Source organism: Nilaparvata lugens, chromosome 12, assembly GCF_014356525.2.
Source record: "Nilaparvata lugens isolate BPH chromosome 12, ASM1435652v1, whole genome shotgun sequence".
NCBI classification, from domain to species: Eukaryota; Metazoa; Arthropoda; class Insecta; order Hemiptera; family Delphacidae; genus Nilaparvata; species Nilaparvata lugens.
The window spans coordinates 28,555,888-28,571,268 of record NC_052515.1 but is presented as its reverse complement, the minus strand read 5'-3'; the positions used below and the strand labels follow the sequence as shown (position 1 = coordinate 28,571,268).

At 35.2% G+C, this 15,381-nt stretch overlaps 1 protein-coding gene across 1 annotated transcript in view; it reads left to right on the top strand.

Annotated features, from left to right (window-relative positions):
* Positions 1–931: 931 nt before the first annotated feature.
* Positions 932–15,381, top strand: part of LOC111058157 (RNA cytidine acetyltransferase) — a 41,678-nt gene continuing 27,228 nt past the window's right edge. The window contains exons 1-5 of the mRNA XM_039439305.1: positions 932–1,134; positions 2,207–2,298; positions 5,656–5,827; positions 8,914–8,996; positions 14,919–15,020. Of these exons, the coding sequence (XP_039295239.1) occupies positions 1,027–1,134; positions 2,207–2,298; positions 5,656–5,827; positions 8,914–8,996; positions 14,919–15,020 (557 nt within the window). The 5' untranslated portion in view covers positions 932–1,026. The remainder of the gene's footprint in view (positions 1,135–2,206; positions 2,299–5,655; positions 5,828–8,913; positions 8,997–14,918; positions 15,021–15,381) is intronic.

The following is a 15,381-nucleotide window of genomic DNA, read 5'->3' as shown; positions in this document are numbered from 1 at the left end:
TATAAGTAGATATCCCATGGTATAGGGAATTTATGTCGCAACTTTTACTGTTATCTCAAGCCGATTACTGTCGATTATTGTCAATTTTTACTGTTTTGTTGGGGTGATAGTGTATGAACCGCACAATTTGAGAGACTACCAGCGTCACACAGCTGCATAGGAAAGAGCTATGTGAACTATCGGCTTGGGATAACAGTAAAAGTTGCGACATAAACGCCCTATACGATGGGATATCTACTTATGCTATCATTTATCTATGATTATACTCTTATCTTTATTACTTCCGAATTGGTGAATACCTATAAGATAGAGGGGAGACGCGACAGTCGAGGCCTGCAAAATTTGAGAACTGATTTTCAGTCTTCAACTGTCACCTGGCGCAGGTGACATTCCAGGACTGTTTATCAGGAGTCCTGGACTGTCCAACTGTCGCTTCTGTTCTTTTAGAAGAGTCCTCAACTGTCGGTCTGTCGGTGTACTCTTTTGACTCGACTCTAGTAAGACTTTCAAACGCCGCGTTATAACGTAATCAAACGAGTCCAATGCCAACAGAGCCAATGAACAAATAGTATGGCAATGCCATGATGTCTTTTTACAGTTGTTAAATTTAAATAGTATAATGGCTGATCGGTTGCTGTTCTTGAACAGTCCTGATGAGTGATAACGAGGATAGCTTTGATCCTTTACATTCTGTATTTCATGGTTGTTGCATTCAGATTACATTATTCTAATAATGCTTAAACATTATACAATTTTTTCAAATTTCGTATCGTATTTGGTTAAATACTCACCTGGAGCGCTGAAATACCAGCGTCTGCGCATAAATTTCTCGAGGCAGAAACTCTTGAAGTCTGTCATTGTAGTTGACCAAAAGCCCACTTGTAGCGCTGATGGTTACAGCACATGCTAATTGCAAATTTCATTATTTTGATCACGTTGTCGAGTCTGTGTGTGTTGATTCTTTTTAGAGGTTATCTCATTTTAATACAATACAACTACAAATACAAGCTTCATTCAAATAACAAAATGGTTCGAAAGAAAATTGATAATCGAATTCGTGTATTAATAGAAAATGGTGTCAGTTTGGGTCACCGGACGATGTTTGTTGTTATAGGCGATAAAGGAAAAGACCAGGTAGAGTATAATGTTTTTCCTCATGTGGCATTCATGTTTGCTTGCTCGTTTAATTTTTCTAATACTGTAATAAATGAACTTCTATGAACAAAAATTGAAAAAATATATTATAGTATTTATTTTTTATTTGGTGAATCAGTGTTCATAGAAACAGGCTTATAAAAAGTTCTGTTACAAAGATAACCTAATACATAACCTCTCAATGTTGAGTTTTTCATTTTATTAATAATTATTTACTGGAGTATTCTTATAAAGGACTTTATTTCTGTTAGTTGATGAATTGTTCGACAATTAAAATTTTAAAGCTCGACGGTGAAATTTTGCCATAATAATAATGTTTTATTAACTCAAGAGCTTTTACAAACATGGAGTTTCGTCATATATGAATTTAGAATCAATACCATATTAATATGAGTTCCATGTCAATAGTCCATTCAGTATAAATCTTATCACAGCTTATTCGTTCTACTGCTGAATCAGTCCAGATCATAATTAAATTTAATTATAACAGAAAAAAACAACATATCTAATAATGATTTGTCATAAGCAGTGTTTATATTTTATCCGTTTTTCCTGAAACTCAGCCTGGGACTATGATTTGCTTTATTAGTATACCGCTCCGTTTTAATTATTCTATAAAACCTAAGCAGGCTTTAGTCTAATACTTATTATTTGCAGTATAACTATTGAACTCTAATTTAATTCTATCTGAATACAAAATTCCTGATTCTCAAGACTTTGGGTTAAAATTAAACTTAAATGAAAAACAACCTCGATCATTTCTCGACCAATATCCATAAACTTTTGGCGGAAGAATTTATACCTGTTGTAACTTCACGAATAATTTTTGTATTATCGTTATTGAATAAGTAGAAATAAAATTATCCTATTGGTTTTACAAAGTCCAATACTTTATAATTGCTCAAGAAAATCAATTTCCTCTTGGTATCTCCCGTTACTTGAAAGTTGATTTCCACTTGAAAAAATATATATTCATGTCCTCTTATTATGAACTTACTTAAATCTACTTTTATAATAACTGATTAGCTTTCTTCCTTCTTAAATTTTGCAGGTTGTTATTCTGCATCACATGCTTTCAAAGGCGACAGTCAAAGCAAGACCTTCAGTTCTATGGTGCTACAAAAAAGAGCTTGGGTTCAGCAGGTAAGCTACTAGCAACTGAAAATGCTTCGACATTGCCTCAAATTGTATAATTATTATTCCAGCAAAAGAAAAAAAATTAGCACAAAACTGTTGATTTCTCACAGTTTTATAAATAGCAATTGAAAATGAACAACAGGCTTTGGTCCTCCCAACGGTCCTATGTCCGAGGAGTCTTCATGAATTGTATTCTGGATTAGTCCAGGTGTCATGTTGTATGTTATTCAAAATACTCCGCTATTGTGTAGCAGGGTCTTGCCATGCGGTACGTCTTCAGGTTTTTCCGGAATGTCCTTGTCTTTACTGTTGATAGTTCAAGTCCTATTAAAATAAGAATATTTTGCCTGGATACTCTTTGAACTTGATTCCCTTAATGCTCAATCACAAAACATAGACATTTTTGATGATTAAAAGGTTACTTATGAGATTTGTAGAAAATTATGTGTTTAGTGCAAAAAATGGTTGCTCTCAATATTGAATATTACGTTCTATTTAGTTATAAGTCTATGAGTTGGGCATTGAAACTTAAGTGACACGCTAGGAGTACACAAAAACAAATTGGCCTGCTGACAAAACTAGAGTAAAAAAGAATTAAACAAAAGCAGGCATAGCACAGTCCAAAAATTAGTCATAAAATAACTTCACTTGTATGGGCTAATTAAAAGTAGGCCGAAACTAGTTGTTTGAAATGTTTTAAGTAAACGGGTACTTCATGTTTTTATTAAGTAGTCAAAACTATGCGCTTACCAAGCGGTCGTCCAACATGAAAAACTCACGGGTTAGTGAATACAAAGTCTCATCCAATAATAAGCCTCTCAAGACCCTCCGAAATTGTCTGGCAGGCAGATTCCTAGCCACCACTGTACTGGCAGCTTGTAAAGCCTGACAGACAGATGGACCAAGCTTAACCAGTCCTGCTCATTCGTTGGTAGGGTTCATCCAGTCTTTGTCTTTCTCTAGTCTCATATGGGTGGATATTCTGCCTGGTTAAAAGCTCCCCCACATTTGTATGTGTTCTGCAAAGATTCAGAAATATATAGAGGGAGAAGACTGTGAGGATCTTCTCTCTCAAAGAGGGGATGACAGTGGGCAAGACTCTCAGCACAATGAATTATTATTGAGGGTGAAGACTGTAAGGATCGTCTCTCCCACAACGAGAGGATGACTGTGGGCAAGTCTCTCAGCACCACAGAGGATCCTCATGGCCCTCTTCTGAATGAGAAACACTCGTGACACATCTGTGGCTCCACCCCAAAGCATGCGGCCTTACAAAATTATCCTCTGAAAAAAAAACAGAAATAAAAGGCTTTAAGATAGGATGCAGGAACACAGTATTTCAATTTCTTGAGTAGGAAAACCACACTTCTCAGCCTGCAGGGTACAGCCTCAATGTGGTTAGCCAAAGGCAGCTTCCTGTCCAGGTCAAACCCAAGCAATTTCACCGGCGCAAAATCATAGCCTACCCTTCACCAGGGTAGTAATTGAATATTACATTCTTTGAATTTAATATCCTCAACTTACCACACTTTTTAGTTGTGGTTTAAACTTGTATTGTTGTTTTTACTTGTAGTTCATAGGTTATTTTGTTGTGTTCTAGATTAGATTAGACTTTACTATATTATGTTATATTATTAATATATTAGAATTGTAACTTTTGTTGTGTCAAGAGGGCTATTATGGGAAGTATCTCTTCCTGGTGCCCTCATATTGTAATGTAAATAAATATGCACTTGTATTTGTATTTTATGAGCACCGCATTATCATAGCCACCTCTAATACAAGGTGGGGCAGTCAAACCGCACGATTTAACAAAGCCAGTGTAGTAGAGGAGGTGTATGGTGGGGGAAGTAGCAGTGACCGGAATGTTCTAGACGTTTGGAAGTTAGTATCCATGGAGAAGTGGACCGGTGAACAGCGCGGCTTCATTGTTACAGCATATTTAGAAAATGGCCGAATTCGTGCACAACGCGAGCTCCGCCTACATTTTCATCTTGCGCCTCGTGCGCCTGTTCCAAGCAGGAAAGCCATTTCTGTTTGGACTAACAATTTTAAAACAGCGGGTAAAACAACAGTAACAAGGGGTGGTAGTGTAAGAACTGTTAGAAGGCCCGAGAATGTGGAAGCTGTACGTGAATCGTTTACAAGAAGTCCACGAAGATCTGCCAGGCGCCATAGCATTGCTCTTGGACTTTCAACTCGCACCGTAAGACGAATTTTACATGATGACTTACATTTACATCCGTATAAAATTCAAATTGTGCATGCTTTGAATTCTACAGACTATCCTATTCGTGTTGGCAATTGTAAGCACATGCTACAGTTATTTGAAGACAACCCACTGCTCGTCCACAACTTATGGTTTTCCATCTAAGTGGAAACGTAAACAAACAAAATTTTCGGTATTGGGCTGTTCTTAATCCTCAAGAGCTTCATGAAAGGCTCCTCCATTCGCCCAAAGTGACTGTTTGGTGTGCGATGTCTACGAATGGAATAATTGGCCCATATTTTTTTGAGGATGACAACGGCCACGCCGTTACAGTAACATCAGCTCGCTATGTTCAAATGCTGAATAACTTCCTCATTCCTGAACTTCGACGATTTCATGTGAATTAGGACACTTATTTTCAACAAGATGGAGCAACTAGCCATACGGCAAGAGTATCAATGGATCTTATGAGAAATCTTTTTCCGAACCGCTTGATCAGTAGGAATGGGGATATTCAGTGGCCTCCTCGATCACCCGATCTAAGCTCGTGTGATTTCTTTTTATGGGGATACCTCAAGTCAAAGGTTTTTGAGACTCGTCCAGCAACAATACAGGACTTAAAAATGCGGATTACACAAGAAATTCGTGCAATAACACCAGAGGTGCTACGACAGTGAGAATTTCAGTTCAAGACTTAGACAATGTGTGCAAAATGATGGTCGCCACCTTACTGGAGTAATATTCAAAAAGTAACAATTTTTCTGTTTATAACAAAAATTTCCATTCGTGTTCTTACTATTTGTTGAAATATATTACTTAAAAATATTTTCTGTGTAAGTTATTTTAATACCTAAAATAGTGCCGTTTGACTGCCCCACCTTGTACAAGGCCTCGGCCTACGATATTGCAACGTCGCAGTGTAGGCCTAGAATCTAATGCATGATTGGTGAAAAAGATCAGCTGGTATTTTTTAAATCTTTCTCACCAATCATGTATTAGGCCTATACTGCGACGTTGCAATATACTAGGCCGGGACCTTGTATTAGAGGTGACTATGGGTATTATTGAGAAATAAATTCAATTCGACTTATCGTAGTTTTATTATTGTACTCGATTTCCGATAATTAATCGAGATAATGTTTCTTATTTTCTAGTCACAGGAAGAAACGAATGAAGAATTTACAAAAGAAGGTGAAATCAGGCATGCTCAATGTGAATGAAGATGATCCATTTGAACTGTTCGTTGCATCCACCAACATAAGATACTGCTACTATGCCGAAACTCAAAAGATTCTGGGAAATACTTATGGAATGTGTGTTTTACAGGTGAGTTGTTCTTATTTGTAGAAAAAAATCCCGAAATCATGAGAGAAAAATGTTTTCTAATTGAGTGTTTCCAGCATTACTAAATACTATTATCAGATTTAGTATACAATTTCAGCATCTAAGTTATGTACAAGGAATGCTGCCAGATTAGAATAAATCCCACCATATAAATATCCAACTGTCACTGAATAATTTACTATAGGTACTCAAATATGCGCTCATTTGTAGCAAATAACAGAAAACAAGTTACAGTTTTATAATATTAATTAAAACAGGAAACAACGACACCGATAGTGCTGTTTTGCTGCTTAGTTTGAACTCCCTTTGAACTTTGGGAGTTCAAACTGAGCAAAAAAACAGCACTGCTAGGCTTGAGTAAGGTTGGCAAAACCACCGAAAATTTTCGAAAATAATGTAAGTTTCTAATCTGTCTCTGTCGTGTGTTTCCTGTTTTAAATATGCGCTCATATATACTTCATAACAGAACATTTGAACACATTCGTTTTGGGCACTAGCCTGTGGTAACTTAAATCTGTATGACTGATTGATTGAATTATCTTCCAATTTATTTCTTGTAGATTTACTCTGCTGAATTTTAATTCGTTACATTTCTTTCTAACAGGATTTTGAGGCACTTACACCCTATATGTTGGCTCGAACAATTGAAACCGTAGAACTTGATAACATAACATTTGAACACATTTGTTTTGAGCTCTAGCATGTGGTAACTTTCTCAAATCTGTATGACTGATTGATTGAATTATCTTCCAATTTATTTCTTGTAGATTTACTCTGCTGAATTTTAATTCGTTACATTTCTTTCTAACAGGATTTTGAGGCACTTACACCCTATATGTTGGCTCGAACAATTGAAACCGTAGAACTTGATAACATAACATTTGAACACATTCGTTTTGAGCTCTAGCATGTGGTAACTTTCTCAAATCTGTATGACTGATTGATTGAATTATCTTCCATTTATTTCTTGTAGATTTACTCTGCTGATTTTAATTCGTTACATTTTTCTTAACAGGATTTTGAGGCACTAACACCCAATCTGCTGGCTTGAACAATTGAAACCGTAGAACTTGATAACAAAAATTTGAACACATTCGTTCTGGGCTCTGGCATGTGGTACCTTTCTCAAATATGAATGACTGATTGATTGATTATCTTCCAATTTATTTCTTGTAGATTTACTCTGCTGAATTTTAATTCGTTACATTCTTTCTAACAGGATTTTGAGGCACTACACCCTATATGTTGGCTCGAACAATTGAAACCGTAGAACTTGATAACATAACATTTGAACACATTCGTTTTGAGCTCTAGCATGTGGTAACTTCTCAAATCTGTATGACTGATTGATTGAATTATCTTCCAATTTATTCTTGTAGATTTACTCTGCTGAATTTTAATTCGTTACATTTTTCTTAACAGGATTTTGAGGCACTAACACCCAATCTGCTGGCTTGAACAATTGAAACCGTAGAACTTGATAACAAAAATTTGAACACATTCGTTCTGGGCTCTGGCATGTGGTACCTTTCTCAAATATGAATGACTGATTGATTGAATTATCTTCCAATTTATTTCTTGTAGATTTACTCTGCTGAATTTTAATTCGTTACATTTCTTTCTAACAGGATTTTGAGGCACTAACACCCAATCTGCTGGCTTGAACAATTGAAACCGTAGAACTTGATAACAAAAAATTTGAACACATTCGTTCTGGGCTCTGGCATGTGGTACCTTTCTCAATATGATGACTGATTGATTGAATTATCTCCAATTTATTTCTTGTAGATTTACTCTGCTGAATTTTAATTCGTTACATTTCTTTCTAACAGGATTTTGAGGCACTTACACCTATATGTTGGCTCGAACAATTGAAACCGTAGAACTTGATAACATAACATTTGAACACATTCGTTTTGAGCTCTAGCATGTGGTAACTTTCTCAAATCTGTATGACTGATTGATTGAATTATCTTCCAATTTATTTCTTGTAGATTTACTCTGCTGAATTTTAATTCGTTACATTTCTTTCTAACAGGATTTTGAGGCACTTACACCCTATATGTTGGCTCGAATAATTGAAACCGTAGAACTTGATAACATAACATTTGAACACATTCGTTTTGAGCTCTAGCATGTGGTAACTTTCTCAAATCTGTATGACTGATTGATTGAATTATCTTCCAATTTATTTCTTGTAGATTTACTCTGCTGAATTTTAATTCGTTACATTTTTCTTAACAGGATTTTGAGGCACTAACACCCAATCTGCTGGCTTGAACAATTGAAACCGTAGAACTTGATAACAAAAAATTTGAACACATTCGTTCTGGGCTCTGGCATGTGGTACCTTTCTCAAATATGAATGACTGATTGATTGAATTATCTTCCAATTTATTTCTTGTAGATTTACTCTGCTGAATTTTAATTCGTTACATTTTTCTTAACAGGATTTTGAGGCACTAACACCCAATCTGCTGGCTTGAACAATTGAAACCGTAGAACTTGATAACAAAAAATTTGAACACATTCGTTCTGGGCTCTGGCATGTGGTACTTTCTCAAATATGAATGACTGATTGATTGAATTATCTTCCAATTTATTTCTTGTAGATTTACTCTCCTGAATTTTAATTTGTTACATTTTTCTTAACAGGATTTTGAGGCACTAACACCCAATCTGCTGGCTTGAACAATTGAAACCGTAGAACTTGATAACAAAAAATTTGAACACATTCGTTCTGGGCTCTGGCATGTGGTACCTTTCTCAAATATGAATGACTGATTGATTGAATTATCTTCCAATTTATTTCTTGTAGATTTACTCTGCTGAATTTTAATTCGTTACATTTTTCTTAACAGGATTTTGAGGCACTAACACCCAATCTGCTGGCTTGAACAATTGAAACCGTAGAACTTGATAACAAAAAATTTGAACACATTCGTTCTGGGCTCTGGCATGTGGTACCTTTCTCAAATATGAATGACTGATTGATTGAATTATCTTCCAATTTATTTCTTGTGGATTTACTCTCCTGAATTTTAATCTGTTACATTTTTTTCCAACAGGATTTTGAGGCTCTTACACCCAATCTGTTGGCTCGAACAATTGAAACCGTAGAAGGAGGTGGATTGATTGTACTTCTATTGAGGTAATTGATATTTAATTTAGTAACATGATAGTGAATGATCGAAATTCATTTGTTTGGCTAATTTTGTTTTCCAATAAATGTGATGAGAATGGAATTCTTCCCCGTTTGATTACCAGTTTCATCTATGAGATCTATTTCAATGCGTGATCAGCATAATGGTTTAGTATGTGTGATTAGCTTATTTAAGACTAGCAGGTAACCCGTGCTCCGCAAGAGTCCAATTAAAACATGACCTACTGAAATATTGAAGAATAGGCGTCTAACTATGCTCGGTAAATTGAGAATCAATATGCAAAGTTAATCAGTCAAGTAGTTCAGTCGTGATGATACGACATTCGTGAATTTTCTATTTCGTGCGTGTATAAAGCTGGGTTTTTGTTTGTGCGTAAATGCCGTCGTCGACCACGACAAGGAGAGAATCTCAGATTGGGTGGATTTCAATTTGTCTACATAACCTAAAAGATTATGTTCAATTAACGAAATTCTAAAGATGAAAATTTGAATAGGAATGGGCGTAGAATACTCAATATGTGTGAGGAATTTAATATGTGTGTGTTAAACGGGAGGACAGCAACAGATGATAAGGGAGAATTTACCTATGTTACAAGTGTTGGATGCTCAGTTATCGATTTATGTTGTGTGACGATGAGTACACTAGCAGCTGTAAATAGTTTTGAAGTCCTGACTGAAAGTTTTTCTGACCATATGCCAATAGTAGTTCAATTGAAAGGAGACATTTCGAATTCAATATGTGATAATTTAACGCTATTGCCCAAGCTGATTTGGTCAAAAGTAGATGCAACAGAGTACCGTAATAAGTTATCGCGGAGCAGCTGTGATGTTATCTTGTCACCCGATAGTAGTCAAGCCGCAGAAAAGATTATCAATATCGTTTATGAAGCAGCGGGTAACAATGCAAGAATTTCTAAGAGAGAAAATAAACCTGCGAAACAGATATGGTTTGATTGGGAATGTGATAAAGCGAGAAAAAGAAGTTTTGCCTGTCTTAGACTTTTTAGGAGGGTGAATAGTCAGCAAGCTAGACAAATCTATGCAGATGAAAACAAAAAGTACATTCAGCTGTGTAAAACTAAAAAAGCCGAGTATTATGATAATATTAGAAAATGCTTAGAAAATGTGCGCGACTCGAAACAGTTTTGGGACTCGGTGAAAAAGTTTAAAAGAACATCCTTCAAGTGTACAGGCCAGATAGATATTGGAAGCTGGGTCAAACATTTTAAAAACTTACTTTCCGTTGAAGTTGAGGCAGATAAAAAAGCATATACCATACCGTTCATAGAGGACGAAAAACTAGATGCAAAAATAACGAAAGAAGAACTGAATTTGGTATTGAAAAAGGCAAAATGTAATAAAGCTCCAGGCACTGACGGCATACCGGCAGAATTTTTCAAATCAGCTCCAGATCAATTTTTAAATTTGCTGCTCAATTTTTATAATTATATTTATGATACAGGATTGGTGCCTGACAATTTTTCGGAAGCGGTTATCTTCCCAATTCATAAAAAAGGTGATTTGAATAAAGTTGCTAATTACAGAGGCATACAATTCATCAATGTATTTGCAAAAATTTTCGCAGGGATTTTTCTGAATAGATTAAACGAATGGGTAGAGAAAAATGAAGTAATAAATGAGGAACAGGCGGGATTTAGAAAAGGATACAGTACAGTGGATAATATATTCAGTTTATACAGCATCATCAATTTGAAACTGAGGAGAAGGAAAGATAGAGTTTATTGTTTGTATGTTGACTTCAAGGCCGCTTTCGATAAAGTAGATCGTAATGCTTTAATTTATAAGTTGTTTCAGATTGGGTTGTCTAGCAAATTTGTGAGAATTGTCCAGAAATTATATGAGAATACACGGGCGTTTGTTTGGTGTAAAAATAGTCAAAATAAGAAGGATGGGCTGAGTAATGCATTCTATACAGAGAACGGATTAAAACAAGGCTGCTTGTTGTCCCCGATTTTATTCACCCTGTTTATTAATGATATTTTTGATAATATGGAAGAAGGGATATGGGTGGACGAGTTGAATATTAAAGGACTTATGTATGCCGATGATTTGATTCTGATTGCATCCACGCCGAAAGCATTACAAAAAATGATAATATGTTTGAAACATTACTGTGAGACGTGGGGACTTACAATCAATACCGACAAAACTAAGATAATGGTGATGAGAAGGGGAGGGAGACTGGCCCATCATGAGAGGTGGTACTGGGGAGAAGAGCGGATCGGAGTTGTAAACAAGTACAAATATCTAGGCGTAACATTCACTCCTCAGTTGGCGTTCAGTGAGCATGTCAGAGAGAGTGTCAGTGGCAAAGTTTGCATTGAATAATGTGTGGAATAGTCTTGTGGCCCAAAATGAAATAAACATGGAGAGTAAGTGGGTAGTTTTTGATGCGGTTGTAAGAGCTCTTGTGAGCTATGGTGGTCAGGTGTGGGGATATAAGCAATTTGAAGAAATAGAACGGTTACACAGAGCCTTTATCAATAAATTATTTTCGTTACCGCAATCAACACCCAATTATATCATCTATTTGGAAGTCAATAAGTATAATTTACACCATTTTGTTTGAGATGCATTACAGCTATATTATAAGAACCCTTTCTTTGCGACCAAACAGGCTGCCACGAAAACTTGCACAGAAAATGTTTGAACAGAAAGTAGGATGGTATAAAGTGTGGAAAGAGCAGGCTGAAAAATATAACATTGAATTGCCAGATGGGAGGAAGGAATGCTGGATGTACTAAGGCAAAGTTTGAATAATATTAATGAATGTATAAAAAACGAATGTAGAGAGAAATGGAGAGAAAGAGCAAGGCAATCTGTAAATTATACTGTCTATTCACGTTTGAACCCAATCACCGAACACAATAATTATATAGGAGCCAATCTCACCCGCAATGAGAAGTCAATCATATTCAGATCAAGGGGAGGTCTATGGTACTTGAATAGTAGTGTGGGAAGAGAGGGAATTCAGACCATATGTACGTTATGCAATAGGAGGGAAAGGGAGGATACAATGCATTTTATCGGAAGGTGTCCAGTACTAGCAGAGATAAGAGGAGCGCATTTAGGCGATAGAGAGCTAGCAGAGGATCAGGTGGTAGGGTTTTTGAATGGTAGTGATTGGAGGGCGCTGATAGGTTTTGTGAGGAATGCTTGGGCTTACAGAAAAATGCTAATACAGGAATATAATACTTGATGGTTTCACTGCTTTTCTTTTTTTACTCCTGCATATGTGGTATAATGCAATTTCATATGTAATACTTTTGTTGCCATGATCTCTTTGGTTGATTGATTCCAAAATTGTTTAAAATTTGGAATTTTTCAAATTGGATAAAATTCAATTTCAAATACTTGCATGTAATTTTAAATCAATAAAATAGCTCAACTTGGCAGACGACCAACAGGTCATGTCTTAATATATATATTTGTGTAATCATCAAATTATTATTGATTGAGTGTCATGTTATGTTTTTTCTTGTATCTATTCTATTCTATTCTTATGTTCAATTATGTTTTAATGGGGCAGGTTGAGCTTATACTTTTAAATGGCAATATGTTGAAATTATTAGAAATTTTTACTTTCCTTGCCCTATTACCATAGGTAAGGAAAGTATTGCTTTCCAAAAAAAATTAAGGTACCCCAATTTCTAAATTTCTATACGTTTCAAGGTCCCCTGAGTCCAAAAAAGTGGTTTTTGGGTATTGGTCTGTATGTGTGTGTGTGTGTGTGTGTGTGTACACGATATCTCATCTCCTAATTAACGGAATGACTTGAAATTTGGAACTTAAGGTCCTTTCACTATAAGGATCCGACACGAACAATTTCGATCAAATGCATTTCAAGATGGCGGCTAAAATGGCGAAAAAGTTGTCAAAAACAGGGTTTTTCGTGATTTTCTCGGAAACGGCTCCAACGATTTTGATCAAATTCTTACCTAAAATAGTCATCGATAAGCTCTATCAACTGCCACAAGTCCCATATAAGTAAAAATTTCGGGAGCTCCGCCCCATCAATGCAAAGTTCGATTTTAGATTCCCAATTATCAGGCTTCAGATAGAATTCAAACAAAAAAAATCAAGTGGAGTAGATTGAGCATGAAAATATTTACATTTAATGTTCAGTAACACATTTTCACCTAAAATTGAAAATAAGTTTTAAATTCGAGAAAATGTAATTATTCAATTGCAAATTATTGTTGATTCTATTAAATAATCATTCACTATGAAGTGGTAACAGACCTCATGTGTGTCTCCAGCGTTATTGCCCTGTCACCAGCTGGCTTAAATCTTTGAATAGTAGACTTGAGATGCGCGGGAACACTAGCGTCAGGTGATCAATTTTTATAACGGAAAGGAAAGTTGTGTGAGTGCGCCACACCAGATTTTTAATTCTTTAATAATAATAATAATAATAATTTATTTGCCAAAAACAAAATTACATTATAAATCTTACTATAATTTAAATTATACAATACAATTCGAATAATTTAAGTTTTTTACAATAGAACAAAATAAATATTACTTGTTGGCACAGCCGGCAAGGAAAACCTGAGCGCCTGCTGCGAGTTCAAAAGCTGAAAATTAACTATTACATTCGTGGAGACAAATAAAGAATAAAAAATATAATAAGAATTTCGGTTTTAAGACAGAGTACAATTGATGAATATTCTGTGATTTTACATAATTTTGGTTGCTATACATATATTTTTGGTTATTAGAATTTATACTTTAGGTAATGAGAAGTAAATGTGCTGTTTAGTCCAGTGCTTTATTTCGTTTGAAAGAGTTTTTGTGATTTTATTACTGATGAATTTGAAAGGAATTTTATTAGAAAGTAGATTATAGTAAAACAAAATAAAACTTGTAGCACCCTTTATTTATTAAAAAACTTAAATCAGCCCATTTCAATAAGGGTTTTAGATTATAGTAGTATGTGAAATGGTTTCTACATACAGATAGTTTTATTAGATTGGCATTAAATGTATTTGTAGTTGCTGGACGGGTAAGGTAAGGCGTTCTTCTAGACTCAAGATGAAAACAAATAATAAAAAGTTCTTTTATCAGCTGTTCTAGCACATTTGTAATTTGGATAATATGAATGCTTTTCGTCGTCGACTGCTGAAAGTAACGCACAAACAAAAATGCACCTTTAGCCGAATCTTTCCTTTATTATATTATTTACAGGATATTTGATCCTGTTTGACACAACCCAGCAAAAATATCTTGATGGAATAGGATTGATAATAATCAGCTTCCAGGATTGATAATAATCAACCAGTATAAAATAATTATATTCTCAAGTCTTATAGGCTACAGTGATTGTAATCTAGAATCTAAAATCAGTTGATCACACTTATTTGGCTATGATCTGATCCTGGATTAAAATAATTGTTTTCTCTGGTTTCAACTCAGCCCAGGGTATGCTATTTCATCAGTTACTAAATCGGTTACCGAATTATCTTGTAATAATTACGGTATCTGTTATAATGGAGCGGCGAACGTAGATTGTATCAAAGAAAGTAGCAGATAATGGTAGTTATCAGAGAAGGTGAAGATCGCCCACGTTCGTAGCTGACAGGCACAAAAATAATAATAATAAGAAGCAGAGATAAGGTAGGCGAGAGATTTCAAATAATAATGCTTGTATCTAAATGTTTTCGTTTCATTTTACCTTCCACCCTACTTTGCCGCTCCAATATGTTCTGATACATTTGAAGACATGCATTACTTTTCAACACTTATCTACCTTCTATAATAAGACTCTACCTTCTCCGCTTTACTCTGTTTAAACCCGTTATGTTTCAAGGCGGAGTTGAGATTTGCGAGTCTTCTCTGCAATTCAACCATAAACTGTAACTAATGTCAATTTATTGAAATTATTTTCAGGTCGATGAACTCATTGAAACAGTTGTACGCAATGACGATGGATGTGCATGAAAGGTACAGGACAGAAGCTCACAAGGATGTTGTCGGCAGGTTTAATGAAAGGTGATTACATGAAATTAATATAGTTTTCTCAAATGTCATCTAAATCTTACTTTCAATTTTTCTTGAGTCAGGGTTTGCAAACTTCAATAACTGTAACCCGTTCCTATCAACGCTTAAAGTGAGCTAACCTTTGTAGATAATAAATTATTATAGTATAATAAATATTTTTATATTTATATATATAGTATAATAAATATAACAAATAATACATTATTCAAGCTGTACTCCCACATATTCAGATTACGTGTACGCTTCAATGAAAATATTATTCCCATGAGTTTTAATAGGACAATTCAATCTCGCTTCTATGGGCTGAGTGGAAATACTCACATTAGAACTCGTAGGAAGAATATTTTCACTT